This window comes from Mustela nigripes, chromosome 6, assembly GCF_022355385.1.
Source record: "Mustela nigripes isolate SB6536 chromosome 6, MUSNIG.SB6536, whole genome shotgun sequence".
NCBI classification, from domain to species: Eukaryota; Metazoa; Chordata; class Mammalia; order Carnivora; family Mustelidae; genus Mustela; species Mustela nigripes.
Genome location: NC_081562.1, coordinates 117,983,327 through 118,001,595, shown reverse-complemented (window position 1 = coordinate 118,001,595; position 18,269 = coordinate 117,983,327). Strand labels below are relative to the sequence as shown.

At 50.8% G+C, this 18,269-nt stretch overlaps 1 protein-coding gene across 16 annotated transcripts in view; it reads right to left on the bottom strand.

Annotated features, from left to right (window-relative positions):
- The window catches only part of CELF2 (CUGBP Elav-like family member 2), a 507,218-nt gene that overhangs the window by 9,215 nt on the left and 479,734 nt on the right, over window positions 1–18,269 (bottom strand). For 10 of the 16 annotated variants that reach the window (XM_059404082.1, XM_059404086.1, XM_059404079.1 and 7 more), the window contains 2 exons: window positions 10,344–10,475; window positions 4,572–4,769 (listed from right to left, as the gene is read on the bottom strand). In XM_059404082.1, the coding sequence (XP_059260065.1) occupies window positions 4,572–4,769; window positions 10,344–10,475 (330 nt within the window). The remainder of the gene's footprint in view (window positions 1–4,571; window positions 4,770–10,343; window positions 10,476–18,269) is intronic. The other 6 variants (XM_059404074.1, XM_059404078.1, XM_059404073.1 and 3 more) reach the window with 3 other exon arrangements.

Genomic DNA, 18,269 nt, shown 5'->3' with positions numbered 1-18,269 from the left:
TCAGCGACAGGGTCTTTTTGGGGATCATCTTCTGTGGCTCACATTTGCTTAGTGTCCGTATTTTCAGTGTCTTCTTCGTGGGGCTGAGGGTGACCCCCGCGGGGTCGAGGTGGGAAGGAGAATGCTGGACTGGGTTTTTGCCGGGTGGCTGTGTTTTGTGGTATGTATATACGAACCTCTTGGAGTTGAGAGTATCCTGTGCATTCTAGCAAATTGCAGCAATTTAGAATAATGGATATAGCAGTAATGTTGCTTGGATTTCTCAATCATTTACCTAATTATCCATCCAGTTTTGATTTGCCAAATCTCTTAACACACAGTCTAATAATCATTTTTATTAGAAATGACTGGCAGTGAGTCAAGGCAGGAAAAAAATAGGTAGTTAGAGGTTCACAGCTGTGAGAGGAATTATACCCCTGGGGATTAGCCTTGGAAATGAACGCATGAGGTACAGGAGCTAGTCAGAGACCAGGCTCAGCCATGCTCTTCAAGCTCAGCCATCGCTTTCCAGAGGAAGAGGAAGAAAGGGCAGAGTATGGAAGGTCCTCTTAGCTACACTGGCTAGAGAGGTCAGCTCTTTCCTTGTTCTCCCATCTCATTCGCCATCTCTCTAGCACCTGCCCGGAGCCATCGCAAGGTGAGAAGGAGGGAATCTGAATGACCTGATGGAAGGTGGTCATCCAACTTGCCAGGTCCAAGGTGCCTGCGGTAGTTACAGAGCTTTCCCCCCACTGCTGGTCTGGAGAGGCCCGGGGCTGGATGTCTCTTGGACGTTCAGAGTTCTGGGCGTGGGGTCTGGGAGGGAAGGGTGCTCACAAAACTGGTGAAGTAACCTTGGCATCTGACTCCTGCACCCTTAACTGGCCCCCCGGGGGAGGTGGGCTGCAGGGCTGGGCGTGGTGGCTAATATTTGGGTCTAAGAAGAGTAAAGCTAGGGTAAGAATAACTTTGTAAAAATAAAGGACAGAAAGCATCTTTGTAAAGAAGAGTCAAACTACGTTTCTTCCCACAAACATGTGGGACTTTTCCTGAGGATGTCTTCTGGCGGCAAGCTTCTGAAGCCACGGAAAGCAAGCATTTCTCTGTCAACCTGACTACTTTAACTTTGTGTGTTGCTCAAAATTCCCATGGACATACCCACATTCTAGTGCCAACGAGGCAGTCTGTAATTCAAGGGACACAGTTGCACGTCTTAGGTCCCCAAATGTTTCCTGGTTTAAAAAAATTCTTAAAAAATCAATCACAATACGAACAGGTGCAAAACCGAAACACCGGAAAGGGTTGTACAGAGCCCCACTAGGCCAGGCTCGGCTTCGGCAGTATGTACCCGGCAAATCTGGCACCATCCAGATTTCGTGTTCCTTCTCAATAAAAGATCGACATGTACAAATGAGGATTTAGGGGACCCACTCTCAACTCCTGCATCCTGGGGAGAAAATGCAATTTAATGCACTCTGTCCGATTACTGGCTACACGTGGATAGTCCTGGTATTCTGGAATGCCATACGTTCCGATTGTATCTGTGCCACATAGGGGGGCCAAGAAAATAGGAAAAAGGTCAATCTAAGGAGACTCTGTCCTTTGTTCACCATTTTCTCAGGTCAAAGTGCCACCAGCATCTCCTAGTATAGACCTCCCAGTTTTCATCACACAGAAAGCGTATGATTTTGCAAACTGCCAAAACTGTGAACACTAAAATGAGAAAGAGGTGACTCGATGTGGAAAACCTCTCTTCCGTGCAATGAAGGCGGCTGTTGCAACAGACACCAAGGGTAGAAACACAAGAACACGTTTTTGAGGGGTCCACCTGTGTATCCACCTCAGCCTTCCCTTTAGTAAGAACCTGCTGACAAGTCATGCATTCCTCGGATCTCTCCCAGTACCTGTCACTTTAACTTACTGGAGTTCTCTGTTAGAGTGTTGGTCCCAGCTGGCTGGGTGCTCCCATTTCCTGTTTCTCATAGGGCACCAGGTCTAGCATAGAGCACTGGGGTATCTGTGGCCAATGACCAGCACCCCCCCCCCCCCCCCCCCACTGCTTGGTGGCCTTCCTGAGGCTCTACCTACTTGTGTGTGCGTGACTGCCTCCTGAAAATCAATTAGAGGTCAGAGGCTATTCAGGAGTCACCGGAAAGGTGGTCATCTTTTCTGGATTGAGGTCAGTAGGGATGCCATAACCCTTCAGAAGCTTTAGCTAGGGAACGTATCAAAGCTGCTTTAAAATACCACCACCGGGGCGCCTGGGTGGCTCAGTGGGTTGGGCCGCTGCCTTCGGCTGGGGTCATGGTCCCAGGGTCCTGGGATCGAGTCCCGCATCGGGCTCTCTGCTGGGCAGGGAGCCTGCTTCTTCCTCTCTCTCTTTCAGCCTGCCTCTCTGCCTACTTGTGGTCTCTGTCTGTCAAATAAATTAAAAAAAAAAAAAAATCTTTAAAATACCACCACCAAAGCCAGCCCGGCTCCTTTTCCTGTGGGAAAATACATACTAGGGTACATGACTAAGTGCATCAACCTGACTTTCAACTCTCTTAACTAAAGGATAAAACTGTGGAGCAGAAAAATCTAAAAATCTGTTTAGCTGTGGAATTCATTTTTTTTTCCCCCTTCCCAGTATAACCTGCTTTGAAAATTATATTGTGGTTAACTGATACTAAGATTAAATCTCTTGAGCACACAACTGGGTGAAAGGTGATCAGAAGACAGGTATGAGAAGGTGGGAGATGATTAAAATTGCTAAACAAACCAAAAATACCACCACCACACACACACAAAATCAAAACTAAACCATGCTGCTGGTAGCCTCCATACTTAAATGTCAGTGATCCTGGGCTGGCAGCCATTATTCACACGAATCCCAGAAGGTTAGCTCCTACACAGGCAACCCCCCCCCCCCCCTCCAAAGTCAAGGCATGGAAATGTGGGGCAGTGGGCTGCGGTGAAGCAGCAGAGGAAAGTCGTCTCAGGGCCCACACTTGATCCTTGCACCAGTGCATGGCGACTCGGCTGGTGGCTGGTGTTTCTCAGCGACAGTCACGTCACCTGTGCCCAGGCTCTGCTGGACAGTGGAGAAGTGGCCAGCATTCTTTTAAGAATCCCGTAGGGAACTGGCTTTTATGCTCTCTCTTAAGAACATCCTGTCACAGATCCGCCTCCTGCCACAGTCGCCACCGTAGTCAGACCCCAGACAGAGGGACCTCCGTGCAGGTGTTTTTGGGAAGGCATGGGATTTATGACGTAGGGTCTCACATGCTTAGGGAAACACAGTAGCCTGAGGATCGGTGCAGGGTTTTAAAAAATCTACACTAGCCATCACAGCGGCGAGTAAAGAGAAAGTTGAAATAACGAAGAATTTAGATTTTCATGTATCTTGCATTTTTAACGATCCCTTATTTCCAAATGGAAGCAAGACTTTTTTGCTTTACAAGAGTATCTTTAAAGCTCTTGTCCCTTTTAAAGTTCACAACAAAGTTAAAATATTCTGTTCTTGGGCGCCTGGGTGGCTCAGTGGGTTAAGCCGCTGCCTTCGGCTCAGGTCATGATCTCAGGGTCCTGGGATCGAGTCCCGCATCAGGCTCTCTGCTCAGCAGGGAGCCTGCTTCCTCCTCTCTCTCTCTGCCTGCCTTGCCTCTCTGCCTACTTGTGATCTCTCTGTGTCCAAAAAAAAAAAAGATTAAAAAAAAATATTCTGTTCTCCTAGAATACCATATTTAATGTACGCAGACAAGAACGTTTTGGAAATGTAAGGTTGAAGGCAAAGAAGGGAAAGAAATTTGTAAAAACCTCCTCAGCCATCCTTCCTCTTCTAGCCTCTTCTGCCGCACTCCCAACAGGTGCGGAAGAGAAAAAATACCATGTGGCCGAGTTTGCTTTAAAGCAATTTCTACTGAGGAGAAGAGACCGAAAGCAAGAAAGGAAAAGACATGCTCTCCCTCTCTGGACTGGCTCATTAACTGTTTTATAATTAGCTTGAATTTATTCTTAGCCTTAACTTCCTGAGACTCAGTCGGCCTGGCTGGCAGAGAACCAAGCCCATCAATCACGCACTCACTTCCTCAGGAGACCCCCCCCCCCCCATGCCACAGACCCAGCTGATCCTGACGGGGGATTCTGTCCTTAGCCCGCCACCGTCACCTGCCAAGAGGCCAGCCAGCCAGGGGCAGGGGCTGAGCTACCTGCGACATGCCTGGGAAGACCCCGGCTGACCCCCTCCACGAGGGCGGACTTGATACGGCAGGGGAGGCGTCAGAGACCGGCCCTGCTGCTGATCCGGGCGGGGGCTCCTGGCAGGGTTGAGACGGCAGCAGCTACTAGAAACCGCAGAGAAGCACGCAGCGGGGGAGAAGCGTGTCTGAGGAGGTAAATAGGACACTCGGAACCGCGGCGAGATAAAAGAAGTTCAAGTCCGAGGAGGGGAGGAGGTGCAGACCGCTGGCTTGGCCGTGTTGGGTTTCTCAGCAGAAACTAACCAGGAGAACCCAGCCCGGGAAGAGCGGGACTGACCCCCTGGCTTCCTCTTCGGCTTCGTGGGCGCCCGCTCGAGGGTCCTCTGCCCCGCGGGCCGGGCGGGCACCTACCTTCCTTCTGGCTGCCCGCGGCGCTCTGCTGCTGCAGCAGGCTCTGGCTGTACAGCGTGGGCAGCGCCGCGGCCGCGTACTGCTGGATCCCTGAGTAGGCCTGCGTGAGGGCGTCCATGGTGCCCGCCGTGCCATTCGTCAAGCCCGTGGCGCCAAGTCCTCCATTCAGAGCCGCCATACCTGAGAGCATTTGAGCAACTTTACAAAAAACCCAACAATAGAGAAGAGAAATAGCACTGTTCATTAGTGCTTTCCGAAGGAAGGCAGAGTCATTTGACACAAGTACGACACAAGTGCATGCAGCCGGCACAGCGACAGCCCGACGCCACGTGAAGACGCCACTGCGACGTGACGGTCGTCACAACGGTGAACACACAACAGGACCCGAGGAGCCCCCCCCCCCCCCCAGCCCCGCGCGCGGACGCCGCCCCTCCCGAGGCGGGCGAGCAGACGGCACGCGGCGCGACAGCGAGACGCCACACGGCGGTTCCATGCACGCTGCTACTGGCAAGAACGCGCGTCCTTCTCAACGGAAGGTCTCTCCCGGCCGTGGCCGTGCTGCAGGAGGCCGTGCGGGACGAGGGCTGCGAAGAGCCCGGCACCTACGTCCGTTCCCTGGGTGCTCGCAGGAGCCATGGGACGGCTCGGGGGCTCGCGGAGAAAGGGACACAACCGCGCTCTCAGCAGGCGGATGACAGGGTCCCGGAGGCAGCTCTGTCCCCAGCGAGCCCGTGCACGGCCACTGCCCCACCAGCCCTGAAACAGCTGAGGGATGGCGCCTGAGACTAGGCCGATCGAAGCATCGTCTAGCCGGGAAGAATGAAGGCACAGGACAGAATGGGGACCGGACCCTAGTTAGGGAACAGGGAACTGGGGCTGCTCGGCAGGAGAGGCTCAAAACAGAGCGGGGCCGAGGGCAGCAGCAGCAGCAGACACACGCTGGTATCAGCCCGGGCCCCAGGTCACGGGTTACTCTGCCAAGACAGCCCGCTCCGACCCTGTGTTCCAGGTAATTGGAGTGACGCCCGTCTGTAGGCGGGCTCTCGGCCATTCCTGTGGGGGACTGCTGGCCCGCACGCTTTGGTTTTTTCCCTGTCGCCTGGCTGCTCTCTGGCTCTATAGAATGGTTGCTGACTGTGCCCCATGGGCCCCGAGTCCGGGGTCAGAACAAGCAATACTTTACAAAGGGCGAACTTTCCTAGGAGCTCAACAGATGGAAGTGGGGACGTCATTATTGCCTTCAGTTGCCTTTACTATGATTAAAACATTTCAAAAGAGAGAGATCCCGTTTCTGGGAAGAACTCACTGAAAACATTAAGGAAACTCTTGAATGGATTAGGGCAACTGATTAGGGCTATTAAGATAGCCAAGATGGGGGCGCCTGGGTGGCTCAGTGGGTTAAGCCACTGCCTTCGGCTCAGGTCATGATCTCAGAGTCCTGGGATCGAGTCCCGCATCGGGCTCTCTGCTCAGCGGAGAGCCTGCTTCCCTCTCTCTCTCTCTGGCTGCCTCTCCGTCTACTTGTGATTTCTCTCTGTCAAATTAATAAATAAAATCTTAAAAAAAAAAAAAAAAGATAGCCAAGATGACTAAGTGAAACACAAAACCCAGCAAGAAGCCTAAGGAGGGTCAGGGAACCAGATGAGCTCGCTTAGAAATGATCCCAGGAATCCAACCCCGGGTCACGTGGGCGCCCGCCGTGTTCTCGGGCGCCAGCCCCAGACCACGGAGCGGGTGGGGGTTCTGCTTCCCCTCAGCATCCCTCTGTCACTCAGATACCTCCCTCCCTCAGGTCGGAAGGACTACAGACATACTGGAGGCTTAGCAGCAGAGGAAACGCATCGAGCCTCAGGCCCGGTTTTCTTCCTGGGGGCTTGCGGGGACAGGAGTGGGCACTGGATGAAGTGACCGCATGCGGCCGCCTCCGTACAGACCCCGCGCGGCCCCGGGGGTGAGGGGCTGAAGGACGGGCCTCTTGAAAACCGAAATCCCTGCAGGTAGATCTAGCAGACGTGCAATAAGCTGACGAGGTGCTGACCAGCAGAGGTCCTGGGGACTCTGCTTCACGTTTCTTACTGCGAAGGAGTCTGCGCTCATCCCAATAAATGCTCTTAAAGAGCTTGAACCAGTGTGTCCTAATTAAACAGTCCCCCAGACACCGGCTAATCCCATCTACCCTGCTCAGGCCTCTCTCCTCCTCCATGCTGGTGTTCTTAGGGCTGCTGAAGGCTGGGGAGTAACTTCACTTTTCTCCTTTCAGTCTTATCTTCGCCTCATCTCCCAGTATTTGTGTGAATGCAAAGAAACAGCCTCGTTCTTTTCTAGGAAGGGGAGGGGAGGGTGTACAGTGTGTCTGGAGAGCTGGGCACAGCTCAGTGCTGTTGGTTTCGTTACCGCCGGACTGTGCGCAGGTGCTGGGGACACAGACCAGCAGACCATGGGGCTCGGCGATGGGAAGCCGGATCCCTGTGCGGGAAGGAATTCTAGTGGGAGAGAGTGGGGACTTGCCACTCTACTTATACCTATGGCGTGAGAGTCTAGGTGTGCATTGCAGCCTACAGAGCTGCTCAGGCACAGCTGAAGATGGGTGTTCTGCCGCCAGCACGGAATAGAGCTCGATGTCTCTAGAACCTTGTTGGCTAAGGGCCTGGCTGTTTACAGCCCCTGACACGTAGGAGCCTTAGGAGTGTGCCTCCCTGGGCTTTGCAGCTTTACTGGAGACCAGACACACGGCTGGTGTTTCATTGAAGAGGTCACTGGGGGCCCCTGACTCCCTTCCTCTCCAGTACCACCCCCCCGCCCCTTTTAAAATCATCCAGGTCAGGTGAATTTTGTTTCCACCTTTTTAATTGAAAAAAAAAAAAAAAATCTGCCTCTCAGTGGAGCTGCACAGTTCAAACCTGTGTTGTTCAAGGTCAACTCTATTTCTATGAGGACTGTTCACCAAGTGCTGGTTACATTCTGACAATCCTCATTTTAAGCACTATATGGTAAGCCATTTGGAAAAATGATGTGATTTGAACAAAGAAAAACAGGTACTTCACCTGACCTGTATTTCAACACATAAAGTTAGATACGGACTCTTGAGTGGACATACCTGCAAAAAATATTTGGTCTTAGTTCAGATGTACAAAACATGTCTTAGATACAGAGCATGTCTGGGGAACCCTCAGATAATCCAGAACTGAAAGCTCTGTTAGGGAGTCACCCACAGTCCTTACTTCTGATCTTGGCAACTTTTGCTTTTAGCTTTAGGCTTCCACTCTACTTTTTTTTAGCCCCTCCATTCATGAATATATAAAGGGGAGACATGGGATATCGGATTTGAGTTTAATTGAGTTACTTGTCTTCTAGCTAAAACTTTATTTTGGGAGGAGGAGAGGGGCCCTTTGGCAGTGAAGAGCGTAGTAACATTTACATAAAGATGAGCTAATTGGGAATTAATTGGATTCCATCTACCTACATTCTTCCTGGCTCCTTGATCCATGGGAAAGAGATGGCTCTATTTGGACAACCAGAGATTTCTTTCAGTAGCGTGTCATTGTTCCTGGGATTGAGTACGGTAGGAAACAGCAGTGATATGGAAGCTGTGGCCAACTGTTTTAGGAGCTGCCTCTGTTCTGGTGACTTGAGTACCTTGAGAATCACGCAGTAGGACCGACAGCATGATTGCGTTCAGGCAGAACGGCCTGAAAGAGGATCCTCTATGTATTTCGGATTCCTCTTGGTAGTTGAGGAAAGAAAGACCAGCTCCGAGCCAACGTTGGGCTTGTTAAACAGCTCTGTGCTAGTAACCTTAACCAAATCAGAAGGAATGTCGTTTTGTTTGTGATTTTCGTAAATGAGCAATTAAACATTTTCCGGGTTCACGCCCTCCCCTAAGGGCTTTCTGAAATGAGACACCGTCTCTATTCCCCGTCAGCTCTCCGTACTTACTGTGCCCCAATCGCAAAAAATTTAGAAAACAAAATTTAAGCGTGTTGTCCTTGCCAGAAGCAAAATTGGTGTGATGTAGAGCCCAGGCAAGAACTAGCCCTGGTTTCTCGGCCTTTCAACAGAGCCCCTCGCTAGTCCCTCATGGCACCGATGGGAAACACCAGCAAAGCACCAGAGACTGGGATGGAGAGAGACAGGACCACACAGACAGGAGGACAGCACACAGCAGTCATTAGCACGTGCTGAGGAGGACAGCCATTCCCACTGGCCTGTTACTTTGCAGACCAAGGACAGGACAGGCAGGCGATCAAATCAAAGTCCTTGTTTTAGGGGAGCTAGGTCCTGGGGCAAGAGAAGCAGCATGAAGGGACGTGTGCAAACACACTTGTCTGCAACCGAGGGGAAGGAAGTGGGTTGGAGCGTCTGCAGAACAAGTCAGAAACAGGAGTCAAGGCAGTGAGGGCTCCTCCCGGGCCGTTGGAAACTGGGGAGCTGGAGGCAGTTTTACTGGAATAAAACATTCTGTTGTCACATGGTTCCCACTTCATGTACTATTTGCTAATCAAGACTGTCCCATCTGGAAGGAATAATCTTTTTCTTTTTTTTTGGCCTATGGTCTGATAAAACTCAGTCCCGCTTTCTGTTTTTCCCAGAGCATCTGAATAGCAGTTTAATAAAACTTGAACATTTGTTAAGTTCTAGATTTTTTTTTTTTTCAATAAACTACAAGGCATTCTTTTTGAGATTTTAAAATATATACTTATTCGGATTTTTTTGTTTTTAAGAAAGTGTACCATCTGATCACTTCTTAAAAACTGTTCCCTGCTTGGATCATGGCTGAAACCAACTTGCCAAGGACCCCTTTCTGAAAGCTGAAAGTGGGCAGCCCTTGGGTTGCCCGGGCTGCATGGTAAGTCATTGGGCCCCCAAATCAGAATCTCTTTGGGCTCTCCTAGGCTGGGCTACTCCCCACTTAGGACCAAACTGAGGGAAAGGCCAAAGTCCCTCTCTGGGGGCAGAGGATCACTTTCCCCAGCTGTAGGAGCCAGTGCCAAGCACAAGGCTAAAATAGGACTTATTCTCTGTCTGGGGCCTATTCCGACCAACCCCCCAAACCCTTCTAAGATCCAAAATGGCAGAAATGGGCAAGCTGTGCAGGACAGAACCTGGAGTTCTTCCCTGAGTCCCTAGCTTTCAGGCTGAAGGGATTCTGTACGCCAGCTGCCCGGCTCTGCCGTGCCATGGTGACATTCTCTTCAGAGAGGGAGGTGCTGTGGAGGGAGTCCTGTCTGGGGGTGCGGCCGGCGGGGCTCCACACTCCGCTCTAGTTCCTTCTTTCCAGGGCCTCGCTTTTCCTTCTCTATATGTCATAGATCTTTAGAGCAAGAGGACACCAAGGAGATCATCTAATCCAGAACTTTTCTGTTTTCAAGTGGGACTCTGAAACCTGGGGTGGGTGGGCCGGTGTTTGCTCACGATTTTTGCAGTTTGGGGAACTGGACCCATGCGTCCCGACTTCTAGTTCATTGCTCTAATAAAACACACTGCCTTTCAGAAGAAGAGACCACAGCAAAACCCAAACCACCCTGCTGTGAAGCCTGCACCTCTCTGTCAGCCGCAGGCGCCTGTGGACGGATCCACACTGGGAGACCAGGCCGGGAGGGGGCTGCTTTGGGAGGCAAAGTGAGCACAGTCCGCGTGTGCCGGGAACGGCTGCGCGGCTCCATCCCAAGTTTTAGTTCTCTCTGTTCCCTCTCCTTTGCAGGTCATTACTCGCTGACCGTTTGCTGGGGAGAATTTGGGGGAAGGCTGTCCACCAGAGCAGCAAATACTCACTGTTTATGGTACCTGCTAGTGCATTAATATTATTCAGTCCGACAGTGGCTCCCGCCAGTCCTTGCAGAGTCCCGAGAGAGGTCAGAGAATTCATGGCTGCACCAGCAGTGGAGTTGGGGGTTGAAGCTGCCACTGAAACACAAGACAGGGAGGCGGGGAGAGAAAACAGAAGGTGAGTGAAGGCCAGTAGGCCTGGAAGGTTATCGTCCTCACCGCGGCGGACGGAGCAACCGCGCTCGGGGCTGCTCCGACCGTGAGGTTTGGTGATTAGAAGAGTCACAGCTCTGGCCCGTCGGTGGGTGTGCTCCACGCTTGTGGGCCGGGTGAGTCTGCGAGGGGGCGGCTGTCTTCTGGGGAGGCTGCCCCCCCTCTGCCCCGGCAAGCCCCATTAGCTGCAGGAGGAGCCTCTGTCCTCCAGGCTGGGGACTTACCCAGGTTCACCAGGGACCAGCACATGGGTCAGGGGCACGGGGGGTTGGTAAGTGACACTTCTGGGCTTTCTCACTGTTTCTGCTTCAGACTCAGCTTTTTCCTTCCTCAATGAAATTTCGAAAAAAAAAAAAAAAAAATCCTACATCTTCCTGAGTTTGACAGAAGACTTAAGGGTCTAGGTGGTGGTGGTGACAGGGTGAGGAGGGGTAGGAGACGAAACCACTTTGCCCCAAACTGTCTCTCTCTTAACTACCCACCCTTCCCCCACCTTTTAGGTTAGCAGACTTATTTCTCCTGCTCCAGTGCACAGTTCATGGGTTTTCATCTGTCCGCAGGGTTATCCAGCGCCACCACCTCGCAGAATATTCTTACCCCAAAGAAACCCAGCCCCCTTAGCACGCATTCCCCGTTCCCCCGCTGCCGACACTGGCCCCCACTCGTCTCTCCCTGTCTCTGGGTTCGCTTCGCCTGGATAACTTCACATAACTGGAATCCTACAAATCGTGACCTTTTCTGACTGCTTCCTTCATAGCAGAACGTTCCCAAGGTCCGTCTGCACGGCACGGGTCGCAGAACTTCAGCCCCTGACTGCTGAGTAATACTCCGCTGTACAGAAGCGCTGTCATCAGTTGAGCCGCTCATGGGGGCGGACATTTGGACGTGTCGACTGTCGGGTCAGTATGAAGGATGATGCTGGGAACACCCGTGAACGAGCTGTCCTGTAGCCGTATGTTTTCATTTCTCCTGAGTGTGTGTATATCTGGGTCTTTATCTCTACACACACCCAGGAGGGGGATTGCGGGGTCATAGGATAAAGTTACGCTTGACATTTTGAGGAATTGCCAGACTGTTCTCTGGAGCAGCTGCACTCCCTGTCCCTACTGCACTTACAGTGGCTTCTGTAAATAGTACTTCAAGTATCTTACGTTTGTGTACAGTTGTTTGCTTTACACTCTGCCGACTTCTTCCACGGACATCACTTCCCTTCATCCTGACGATGGAGGGTAAAAGCTAAACTGAACTTCAGCCAGTGCTAAAAGCAGCACCGGGTCCGTTTCTGGCTGTGAAATCTAGGATGGCCCGGAACTCTATCCATCCTTCTGGAATGTTCCGGCTCAGCGGGAGCTCATCCTTGTTCTGCCTTCCGAAGCCACATACAGAGCATCGCTTGAAATGCACCCTGCTTGGGATCCCTTCTGGATGAGGCCAGATCAAATGCCGAAAAAACGAATTCCCCGCCTTGTCACATTTCCGTCCACACATGGCATTAGCTTCTGACACCTCATAATGTGTTTTCTTTCTTTTTATTAAAAAGAAAATGATATATAATCCAATGTTTTCATTCTTTTGTATTAGAAAACATTTCAAACACACACACAAGAGACAATAACATGACAGACTCCTGTAAACTCAGGTCTATATGCTATCTGAGAAGCAACTTTGTTTATTTTAAGGCATAATTTCACACCTTTGTTGTCTCACTGCTATATACTTAAGTATGTAACTCTAAGAATTGTGGATGTTGTCTTTAAAGTCTCCAAACTATTATATCCCACAAAAAGAACAGTGGCTCCTTGGCTTTACTATGGGATCGTATCTTGTTTAGGATTTTTTCACCTATGAACATGAATAAGCTGGGCATTTATTTTCTCTTCTTGTGCTATCTTTAGTTGTGCTAATAAGCTTTTGCTAACCTCATAAAATGACTCTGCCTTTATCTCTGCATTTTCTGGAATAAATTGTGCAAGTTTGATATTACTTATAACTTAAATGTCTGGGAAAATACGCCAGTAAAAATGATGTGGACTTGATATTTCTTCAAGGGATGGTTCTAAAATACAGATTACATTTCTTTAATAAATAGGATTGTTCAACTGCTTTAACCAGTTTTATTAAGTCATAGCTTTCTAGGAAATTGTATATTTAAGTTATCAGATTTATAGTGGCATAAAATTACTCATAATATGCTCTTAATAAAATTTTAAAGTCAGGAACATTTACCTTTAAGTCTTTTTTTTTTTTTTTTTTGGTTTGCCTGAGCTGTCCGTTACTGAGAGAAGCCTGTGAAAATCTTCCACTATGGTAAAATCAGTTTCTCCAGGTAAATGTGGAAATGTTTTGGAATACACCTTGAAGCTAGCTATGTTTCTACTTGCATAGATGTTTGTAAATTATTCTATTTTCTGGTACAATAAACTTTGTGTGGTGATCTTCTTATTTCTACTTTTACCTTCAAGTCTTTTGTATGATGTTAAAAAAAGAAAAGCACCAGATTTGGTTATTTGAATGTCTCTTTTGTTATGGTTTTGCTTTTTTCTGTCTGTATTTCAGCTGTATCTCTTATAATGAATATATACACAGGTTTCAAAAACGAGAGCGTAACAATTTAATAGTCTTTCAGTATTTCAGCACACACATTTTAAGTGTGCAATATGTCCTATCATTTTCCCTCTTCTTGCCTTCCCTTAGGACTATTATTATTACTCTTTTCACATTCTATTTTCTCCTCTACTACTCTGAAGGTAATATATACTATTTCTATTCTTTTATATGCTACTTTAACAACTTTAACAGTCAAATGTAACTTATAAAAATCAAAGGTAATCATTGTCTTTTTTTCCTTTGCCAGAACATTTGTCAGAATGCCTCTTCATCTGTGTATGTTTTTAGGACAATGTCTAGAGATGGTGGTCGACTTTTATAATTTTCACCAGTTATGGTGGTTTCACTGGGGAAGCAGTTCACAGATATCCTCATATCCTCGTATTTCTGTTCTAGAAGTAGTTCCCCAATGTCACCTAAAACTGTGTGAAAATTCTTCAGGTTTTTATTACCAGTTCAGAATCAGAACATGCATTACGGATAGTTTTTACTCCTCATTCCCTAGCCCAACAGTCTGGTGAAGGCTGTCACATGCAGACTGACACCAGCCCCACGTAAGTCTGGAACCCCAAAAGGTAAGACAAGCAATCTAGGATGAACAAGGGATACTCCCCCTTTGTGGACTATAGGGCAAACTGCTGGTTTCAAAATTCAGTGATAAGTAGGATGAGGGCAATTTCTCTGATAATGTTTAATACTAATCAAGCCCTCACATGGGTTTGCAACCCAACTTTATTTCATCTGAGTGGTCCAAAGCTCAATGTCTAGAACTTCGTGTGATCCCAGCCTTATACTTCTAACATCTTCAGAATCAAGTATAACTCATCCTTGAAAGGACCTATTTTCAACCCCAATGAACTCCCAGAAATAAAGGCCAAGATAGTTAAGTTGAGAGTAAAAAAGCAAAAAACAAAAAACAAAAATGTACAACTAAACCAAGTACCCAGAATAAGCAGGAGTAGACACAGAGTTAGATACCTTATTGAGATCTACCAAGATTTCAGATACTGGATTTGTTAGCACACAATAGGAAGGAAGTGCATTTAAAATGTTTGCAGAAACTTAAAAGGTTCTGAAAAGTGAAAAAAGCAGGTTATTATAAAAAATGACCACGTATACTGATAACTAAATGAAAATCCCAGAGGGGGACCTGGGGTGGCTCAGTTGGTTAAGTGTCTGATTCTTGGTTTCAGCTCAGGTCATGATCTCAGGGTCGTGAGATCAAGCCCTGTGTCAGGCTTAGTGCTTAGCAGAGTCTGCCTGAGATTCTCTCCATCTTCCTCTCCATCCACCCCTCCCCCTGCTCATGTTCTGTCTCTAAAATGAAATTTTAAAGTCCTAGAAATGAAAAGTATAATAAAATACAAAATTCATTGGATACAGAGGTTTAATAGTATATTAGACACAGTAGAAGAGAGAATTTAGGGAGCTTGAAGACAGCTTTGAGGAGTTCTATGCAACTCAGAGATTGAGCCAACATGAGATGTTAAAATACTGCACAAGATCTAACATGGCTAGGTGAAGCTCAGGAGGAAAAGAGAAAAATGGGGAGGAGGAGTTAATGACTGAGAATTTTCCAAAACTGGTAAGATCCCCTGCCCTTCTCCAATATCCATACATACAGGGATTCCAATGAATTCTATTCAGGAAAAATAAAAACACATAATTAGATGCACCACAACAAAAAAACCAAAGAAAACAAACAAAAATGCAGAACACCAAAGGAGAAGATCTTAAAAACAACCAGCCAGAAAAAATGCCTTCAATGTCACTGAAGTGACAGACACCTCGCTACCTGGCATCTCAACAGTAATGATGTAAGACAGGCTAGAGGTGCGGAGAGCAGCTAACTGTCCACTTAGAATATCCAACAAAAATATACTTCACAAATCAGGACAAAATAAAGAAGTGATTGTCATGTAAAAGCTCAGACTTTTTTTTTTTTTTTTAACCAATATCCCTCACTAAACGTAAGGTTCAGGTGGCTATGCTTCAGACTGAAGGAGAGACACTCCTTGATGAACAAAAACTGAAGGGATTTGTTGCCAGCAGTCCCTGTGTTACAAGAAATACTAAAGTCATTCAGGCTGAAATCAATACCCCCCAAAATAATATAAACCCCCCCCCCCCACACACACACACACAGGACACCAAGAAAAGTAATTATGTAGATACTTATAAAAGACAGTAAAATTGCATTTTTCTTTTCTTCTCTTAATTGACTGAAAAATCAACTGCTGAAAGCAGCGTGTATATAATTGTGCTGTTGGGCCTCTACCATCTAGAAATACATTTGGCAGTAAAAACACAAAGAAAGTGGTTGCGGGAGACAAAGTTGGGCTGCACGCGGGGAACTACACCAGATAGTAACCAGAGACCCAGAGGCAGAGAGAACCAGAGATGGTAAGTAAGAAGGCTGCAGACAGACTCTACAGATACATGCCTGCCTTCCTTTTCTATTTAAAATTAACTCGATACTAGGTTTGTGACCACACAGACACAATAGGTATGTAATAGCACCAAGGCGAGGGGGCGGAGCAGCAGGCGGGAGGGCCCGCTGTGTGTCCCACCGGCGTCCAGCTGCTGTTACCTGAGCCAGATTCCAGTAAGACGGCAGGACACGCGGAAAGTCGGGGAGCAGCCACGAGGAAAACACACTTTAAAAATAGGGAGCAAGGTCACTGAAGAAGTTCAAAGGTTATACTAGAAAATATTCATTTGATGCAAAATCAAGCCATAAAGGAGCAACAAAAACCAAGCAACTAGAGACCCGCTGGAAATGTCACACTCACGGGCGGCCTGAGACGGGTACTCGGTGTGGCGAACCGGACGGATCGGAAGCCGCGGCTGTCAGACCCGGATCTGCCGGTACCGTGTACCGCCGCAGACACACTTCGGAGTCCAAGACGCCAACAGGCTGGAAGTACGGATGTGAGGATGCAGGCCGCGCGCACGGCGCCCCGGGCCCGACCGGCCGAGCTGGCGCGAGACCGAGGCTTCCCGCAGCCCGAGCGGGGACGAGGCCGGGTCAGCTGCTCGCGCGCGGGACCGGACCCCCTCCGTGAAGACCGGGAGACAGAGCCCGTAAGAGACCTGCAGCGCCAGCGTGTGCGGACGGCCAGAAACCCTTGTCGGAGCTCTGTTGTGTGTTTTGCCCACGCCCTGGGACTCCGCATTCGGATCCAAGAGATGGTGCAGGAGCGGCGGGGCGCGGGGGCGCTCCTGCGGCGCGGGAAGCGGGCGCGAAGCAGACGGGGCGACGGCACCCCGAGGGGCAGCCAGGGCAGCGGAGTGCCTGCATCCGAAGGTTCTCGCTCTCCCGCGGGAAGCACAGGCCGCTCCTGCCAGAACGGACCAGGCTCAGCGGCGGCTCCCACCACGGATGGCCGGCGGTGCCCGAGCTCACGGTCGGCCGCAGGGAGAGCGCAGCGAGGGACGCCCCCGCCATCCCGAAAGACTCGGGCGGGCGGCCGTCCCTGCGCGGCTGGGGGGTCCGGGGACACGAGACGCGGGACAAGGCCTTCAGCGCTGTCCGTCGCACAGGCCTCCTCGGTCTCTAGTCCCTCCGCAGCCCCCGGGCGGCCCCCTTGCACCCCCGCCGGGCCGGCAGCAGGGGCCCGCAGGTCGCTCAGCGCGGGTGTCCCTGAGCGGGACCGGGGGACGCTGCCAGCCGGGCCGCGGCTGCTGCGAGGCGAGGCTTGCGCTCGGAGGAAACCGCATCTCCTCACCCCCTTGTACCGACAGAAACCCCGAGGCAGCCGGCCCGGAGCTGAGCCCGCGGGCGCGCGGTGCAGGCGGCTTCCTCATCTGCCCCGGCGTCTGCGTCATTCGTAAGCAGAAAAGACAAAACCAGATGCCACGCCCGACCGAGAAGGCCGGGAGGACCGGGTCACGGGTCGTACAGAACCGGCTGCGCGCGGTGCCTGGAACCATACCGGACCGGACCATCGTCGCCTGCGGGGTGCGGAGCAGCGGAGGGGACGCACCTGCCATGGGAACCTCTACCACGACGAGAAGGGAGGCGAGCTTCTTTCCTGTCCACTCGGCTTCGGTTCCCGACGCCTGGACGGCCACAGGGTCACCCTGTCCTTCCTCCCGACGGGGGGCGGAGGCCGCGTGTGCTTCGGCGGCCGCGGGCCCGTCTGCTTGCGCCCGCCCACGGCGCCGAGCAGCAGCGGGCGCCGAGCAGCAGCGGGCGCCGAGCAGCAGCGGGCGCCGAGCAGCAGCGGGCAGCCGCGCCGGCACCGCTTCTCGCTGGAGCTTCCCGTGGTGGCGGGGGTCGGGGGCAAGGAGCCCGCCGCAGAATGGGCTCGCCCCGTGTCTTGTGGGTGACCTGCCCCTCCCCCACCTCTAAGACGGGCTGGAGGAGGAGGTGGGGGAGGCCACACTCGGCTTGGTGTGGCGAATTCCCAATTACGACGACGAACGGCAAGCTGGAGAGCGGACTTTGTGGACAGACCGACACACAGACACGTGCGCGGGGGTGGGGGACACGGCGGGGAGGGGGGCTGGAAATCCAGGAGGCCGCCTGGTCACCGACAGCACCGACAGCAGGCACAGCGGCAGGCTCCAGGTCTGGTTGCTATTACTCAAGCCTGGGACCACGGATACAGGGAGGCCAGGCGACTCCCCGCGGCTGCGGCCAGGCCTGGAGGAAGGCTGGGCGCGCCCAGGGCTGGGGGAGGGATCAAGCAGGACAGTAAGACACGGGAACTCCCTAACTTGCCCCCATGAGAAGATGCCATGTGCCCTCGGCTTTGGGCAGAATCTGAAAATTCACCCTGAGCAGGTCTCAGCTGGAAAAGATATCTTCCCTGCGTCGCTGGCCGCCGCTGAGGACCTGCTGAACTCCAACAGAGTACCCACTTTGAGCAAAAAACCTCAAATTCCTCACAACCGATCTCAATGATGTGCTTTAAAAGCAGACACACAACAGAGACCCCAGACGTGGAAGGCAGAGACAGGAAGCCCCCACCCTGCACCCCACTTCTCTTTCCAGGAAGAACTCCCCCTCTCTCTGCTGTATGGATAAAGGGGACTCTACCCTTCCAGTCCCCACCAGCCTTGACCTCCCCAACGGGAGGCAGGGTGCCTAACGCAGCTGGAGACGTT